This window comes from Euleptes europaea, chromosome 5, assembly GCF_029931775.1.
Source record: "Euleptes europaea isolate rEulEur1 chromosome 5, rEulEur1.hap1, whole genome shotgun sequence".
In the NCBI taxonomy this organism is placed as follows: domain Eukaryota; kingdom Metazoa; phylum Chordata; class Lepidosauria; order Squamata; family Sphaerodactylidae; genus Euleptes; species Euleptes europaea.
In genome coordinates, this window is record NC_079316.1 from 42,382,651 (window position 1) to 42,388,799 (window position 6,149).

The window sequence follows — 6,149 nt, forward strand, 5'->3', positions numbered from 1 at the left end:
GGGAACTTTATACAATGGGTTGGATCCAGCACAGAATTTCTGCTTGTGCTAGAGCTCTTGTGCAAGCAGAAACGCAAGAAAAAAGACCACAGAAGCTGCTTGCGCTAACTCAGACTCATTGACTCTTAACTTGCATTTCCACTTGAGCGAGATCTTGGGTAGCCATTTTCTGGCCACTGTAATGTATTGTGGAACTGTGTTGAGTTCATCTATGTTTTTGCTTGTATCGCTGGATCCATCCATTGTCTTGAGTGCAATTGTTGACAAAAGGGGATTACGAACATAACCAATCCTAACTGAATATCTATTCTTTAGTTTTCCAGTCTAGATTATTAACAACATTTGGGCATAGATGAGGGGAAGGACATCAATCCATTGAATTTGGATGTCCCCGTGTCACTGTTTAAGATGGGGGGCGGGGAAGAAGTTACCTGCCACTGAAGTAGCAGAAAGATATGGTAACCAGCCAGCATTGTGTATTTATCTTGCCACCGGTGAAGATTTCACAGATAGCTTTCTGTGCACCACACTTGTACCAATCATAATGAGAAGGCTTTTCGTTTTCATACAAGTAGAGTGCATCAATATTTCCCAAACCAGATTCAGTAGTTTCTGATTGAGAGACTGAGTTTACAGAGTTAGTGTTGCCTCATTTAGTCCATGGGCCAAGAGCCCAAAACTGACCTATTGGTATCAGGTAAGGCCTTGCTGACAGAGAGGGCTACTCCTGGCACTATCTGGTTCTTGACTGTTGTCTTTGGGTCCCTTGGGGCTTTGAAGGGGCATCTAAAAGATTGCCTGAACTCATGTGAGCCTGACTGTTAAGGTCATCTTCTGAGGCACTACTAAGTGCTTGCATTCTTTCTGAAGTGAGGTGGATGGCTACAAAGTCTGTAGAATGCTCTCTCCCAATCCCCCATCTGGTGCCAGATTAGTTAACTCTTGCAGCATCAGAGCAAAACTTAGCTAGTTTTCCAGGATTTAAATTGTTCAGGGCCTGTTGTCACTCATGCATTTGATCCTTTACTCCTGATTTTTGGTTTTATGCTGTCTTGGGCCATTTTATGCCAAAACATGTTTTTATTTTTTTAATTGATACTATTTTTTATGCAGAACAGTAAATATAGTAGTAAACCCAACTGTACTGTGTTATGCCTGAATAGCGCTTTGTGCTTCTAATGCTGCCTCTATTGTTCTGTTTGGTTTTATTATGTTTTTACTGGAAATCACTTCCTTGCAAGTTTCTTTAGTGTCTCATTAGTGAGTTACTTATTTGAATTAATTTCATGACAGGAGGACAAAGAACACAACATGCATAATATAAAAAAGGTGGCAGAGCAGCTTTTAAACTGAACCTGGAGGGAAAGCCGACAGGAGCTGAGAAGCATCCGGTTCGGGCAAACTCAGTGCATATGGACAAAGGGAAAATTGCTTCAGATTGCCCACATAGAAATTACTTAGACATGAAAGGGAATGGGGAAAAAATGATGGATAGCCACTTAAAGATGCCCAAAGGCACATGCCAGACAAGTCGAAAGAGTGAAACAGTGTGGAGGTGTTTCTATGCTAATGCTAGAAGCCTCCAAGCAAAAATGGGGGAATTAGAGTGCATGGTTTTAAGAGAAAACATAGATATAGTGAGCATTACAGAAACCTGGTGGAGGGGAAAGAACCAGTGGGATATAGTCATCCCTGGTTACAAACTGTATAGAAATGACAGGGAAGGGCGTATTGGAGGGGGTGTTGCTATGTATATCAAGGAAGGCATAGTGTCTAATAAGCTAGAGACCATAAAAAGGGCAGACTCGTCCACAGAATCCTTATGGGTGACGATTCTGGGCCCCAAAGGAGATTTAGTACTGGGGACGTTCTACCAGCCCCCTGACCAAATGGCTCAGGGTGATCTTGAGATGGAGAATGAAATTAGGGAAGCATGTAAAGGTAAAGAAGTAGTAATAATGGGAGACTTCAACTTCCCTCATATTGATTGGATAAATGTATGCTCCAGACAAGCCAAAGAGATAAAAAATTTTAGACATCCTAAATGACTGTGCCCTCGAACAGTTGGTCATAGCCCCAACCAGAGGGGAAGCAATCCTGGATTTAATACTCTGTGGTGCTGCCGGTGACTTAGTGTGGGATGTGGATGTAGTTGAGCCAGTTGGCAATAGTGATCACAATGGCAGCAAATTTAATTTAGATGTAAGTGGGAAAGTGACTGGGAAATCTCATACAATTACCTTTGACTTTAAAAGAGGGAACTTCTCTAAAATGAGAAAACTGGTAAAGAGGAAGTTGAAAGGAACAGTTAAGAGGGTTAAATCACTTGAAAAGGGGGTTACTCAAGTCCACATTACTAGAGGCTCAGCTAGCTTGTATACCGCAGGTCAGGAAAGGTAGTAATAAGTCCAAGAGGTCACCACCATGGCTAACGGGTGAGGTGAAGGAAGCAATTAGAGAAAAAAAGTCTTCCTTCAGAGACTGGAAGGTTTGCCCAAACGAGGCGAACAGAAGCAAACACAAACTTGCACAAAGGAAATGCAAGCAGATAATTAGAGATGCAAAAAAAAGATTTTGAGGGCTATTGCTAAACACATCAAAACAAACAATAAGAAATTCTTTAAGTATATTAGGAGTAGGAAACCAGCTAGGGAAGCGGTTGGACCATTGGATGACAATGGGAGAAAAGGAACTCTAAGGGAGGATAAAGCGATTGCTGAAAAACTAAATGAATTCTTCTCATCTGTCTTCACTGTTGAAGATACAGGGCAGATTCCTTCTCCTGAACAGAGATTTTGGAGAGGGGAAAATGAGGAACTGAGGCAAATAGTGGTAACAAGGCAGGAAGTCCTAGAACGTCTAGACAAACTGCAAATTAACAAGTCACAGGGACCAGACGGTATTCATCCTAGAGTTCTTCAAGAACTCAAATGGGAAATTGCTGAACTTCTAACAAATATATGTAATATGTCCCTTCGATCAGCCTCTGTACCAGAGGACTGGAGAATGGCCAATGTAACACCCATTTATAAAAAAGGTTCCAGGGGGGACCCAGGAAATTACAGGCCAGTTAGCTTAACGTCTGTTCCGGGTAAATTAGTGGAAAGCATTATTAAAGATAGAATTGTCAAGCATATAGAAGGGCAAGGTCTGCTGGGCAAAGCCCAACATGGCTTCTGTAAGGGTAGGTCCTGTCTCACTAACCTATTAGAGTTTTTTGAAAGCATCAATAAGCATGTGGACAGGAATGAGCCTGTGGATATTGTGTATTTGGATTTCCAAAAAGCTTTTGACAAAAGTCCCCCACCAAAGACTGCTAAGCAAACTTCATAGTCATGGGATAAGAGGACAAGTCCTCTTATGGATTGAGAGCTGGCTGAAAAATAGGAAGCAGAGAGTAGGAATCAATGGTCAGTTCTCACAATGGCGGGATGTGAGCAGTGGGGTGCCTCAGGGATCTGTGTTGAGACCGGTGCTTTTCAACCTGTTCATCAATGACCTGGAGTTGGGGTTAAACAGTGAAGCAACCAAGTTTGCAGATGACACCAAATTATTTAGGGTGGTTAAAACAAAATCGGACTGTGAAGAGCTCCAGAAGGATCTCTGAGTACTGGAAGAATGGGCATTAAAATGGCAAATGAGATTCAATGTGAGCAAGTGTAAAGTGATGCATATTGGGGCAAAAAATCCCAACTTCACATATTCACTGATGGGATCTGTGCTGGCAGTGACAGACCAAGAAAGGGATCTTGGGGTAGTAGTGGATAGCTCAGTGAAGATGTCAACCCAGTGTGCAGCTGCTGTAAAAAAGGCAAATTCCATGCTGGCCATAATTAGACGACGAATAGAGAATAAAACTGCTGATATCATCCTGCCCTTGTACAAATCTATGGTGAGACCACACTTGGAATACTGTGTACAGTTCTGGTCACCACACCTAAAAAAGGATATTACAGAGCTTGAGAAGGTGCAGAAAAGAGCAACCAAAATGATTACGGGACTAGAGCAACTGTCCTATGGGGAGTGGTTAGGACGCTTAGGGCTGTTTAGCTTGGAAAGAAGGCGGCTAAGGGAAGACATGATAGAGGTCTATAAAATTATGCATGGTTTGGAGAGAGTGGACAGGGAGATGTTTTTCTCCCTCTCCCATAATACTAGAACATGGGGTCATCTGCTAAAGCTGGAGAGCGAGAGATTCAAAACAGATAAAAAGAAATATTTTTTCACACAATACATAGTTAAATTGTGGAACTCCCTGCCCCAGGATGTGGTGATGGCTGCCGGCTTGGAGGGCTTTAAGAGGGGAGTGGACATATTCATGGAGGGGTATTCATGCTTATTAGTTAGAATGGATACTGGTCATGCTGCATACCTATTCTCTCTAGTATCAGAGGAGCATGCCTATTATTTTGGGTGCGGTGGAACACAGGCAGGATGGTGCTGCTGCAGTCTTCTTGTTTGTGGCTTCCTAAAGGCACATGGTTGGCCACTGTGTGAACAGACTGCTGGACTTGATAGGCCCTGCTGGATCAGACCAAGACCCTTCTTATGTTCATAACCCATTTTGATGTTATTTTTTCAGAGTGCTAATATTTAAAGTTCAGAGCCAAAATCTGTTTGTAATATTGTTGCCTCTATAAAGGATCCAGATTAGGCATTTGTGCAGGCATAAGGATTTCCTCTCAAGCATAATTTTTTGCCTCCCGCAACCCTAGCAGCCCAAAATGACTCAAAATCCTGTTCCTGGAGATCAGAATTTTGGGAGCCACAAGAGGGAAGCAGAAAAATCATACTCTATGAAGGGAAATCCATTCGCCCAAAGAAACATTAATTTGGATGCAACCTAGTATTTTTAACTATTTGAACATCGGCAATTGAATTGCCTGTGTATTTTTTTCTCTCTAGAAATTTGGAAACTGTTTTAGAAGAGGACAAATTGAAACTCAAACAAATGCAGAAGTTCCAGCCAAAGTTTACTGAAGCGCAAAAGAGAGAACTACTTGAAGTACATCCATGGATTCAGAAGGGTGGACTTCCACCAGTTGTTTCTAATTTGGTATGTTTAAAGAGCACTTTTTTTCCTTTCAGTATGAAAACAATAATTTATTTTTGAGGCTTATGCCGGTGCAGCTTTGCCGCTTTCCACGTCCAGTGGTGCATTTTTCCCTTGCAGGAAAGTCTTGTATCTCTCAAACACATGCACCTGCCAATCCAAAACATGTGCATTAAATCTCTTTTAGGGACATAGAATATGCTGCTGGAAAGAGCTGCTACAGCTTACTCCCCCCCCTTTTTTTCCCTCAGGACTGTGTATATTGTGAAGAAAACATTGAAAGCAAATGTTGCATGCAAGATGAAGAAGAAATCCGTGAAATGGAGCTTAATGAAATGAATGAGGCCAATGGAGAAAATGGTTTGGTTTCCCTGAGCCAAGTCAACAGTGAAAATATTTAACCCACTAAGATGCATTGCAAAAGCATCTGCTATTTAATTTTTGCAGTGCATCATTAGATCTTAAAGGTTTTAAAGCTTGTTTCTTGTGAAATGGATTTCATTTTATGTAAAAACAAATGGATTTTTTTGTTCTAGAAAAAGGTCATTTGTGATTAATCTCATTCAGCTAGGGGTATTCCTTTCCTTCTCTGGTCACTGTTGCAGAAAGTGTACATTTTCCCCCCTTATTTCAAAATTTCACAAGTTTTTTTTTTAATCTGCAGAATATAGGTTGGATCCAGTAAATTTTCTCACTCAGTTTCACCCAGTTCTCCTTATTACAGTTGCCACCCCACATGGCTTTAATTGATGCAGGTCCCATTATAGCCATTTCGTTGGTTAAAGGAGACCCTTTTTTCATTAGTGGAAAAGCTGGTTGGATTTAACCCCATGACTGGTTATGGTAAGGAATGTCCAGATACTGTGCTGTCATGCAGTTTCCACTGTCTTATCTTTGCACTAATGCATTATTTGGAAATTGTAGATTTTCCACTGGAAACATCTGGAATAAATTCCAGATTAGTAGATAAAATATTCAGTATTTCACAATTGTTTCATTATATTGAACAAAGAATTTTGTCCAGTCACACCTGTGTTCCGATTTACTGGTGTTAAAAGCAATTCTACTAAGTTCACCTTTTCAAAAACAATACAAA

At 41.1% G+C, this 6,149-nt stretch overlaps 1 protein-coding gene across 1 annotated transcript in view; it reads left to right on the forward strand.

The window, feature by feature from the left end:
- PER2 (period circadian regulator 2) overlaps positions 1–5,658 on the forward strand; it is a 28,736-nt gene extending 23,078 nt beyond the window's left edge. The window contains exons 20-21 of the mRNA XM_056850160.1: positions 4,906–5,056; positions 5,305–5,658. Of these exons, the coding sequence (XP_056706138.1) occupies positions 4,906–5,056; positions 5,305–5,454 (301 nt within the window). The 3' untranslated portion in view covers positions 5,455–5,658. The remainder of the gene's footprint in view (positions 1–4,905; positions 5,057–5,304) is intronic.
- Positions 5,659–6,149: the final 491 nt, after the last annotated feature.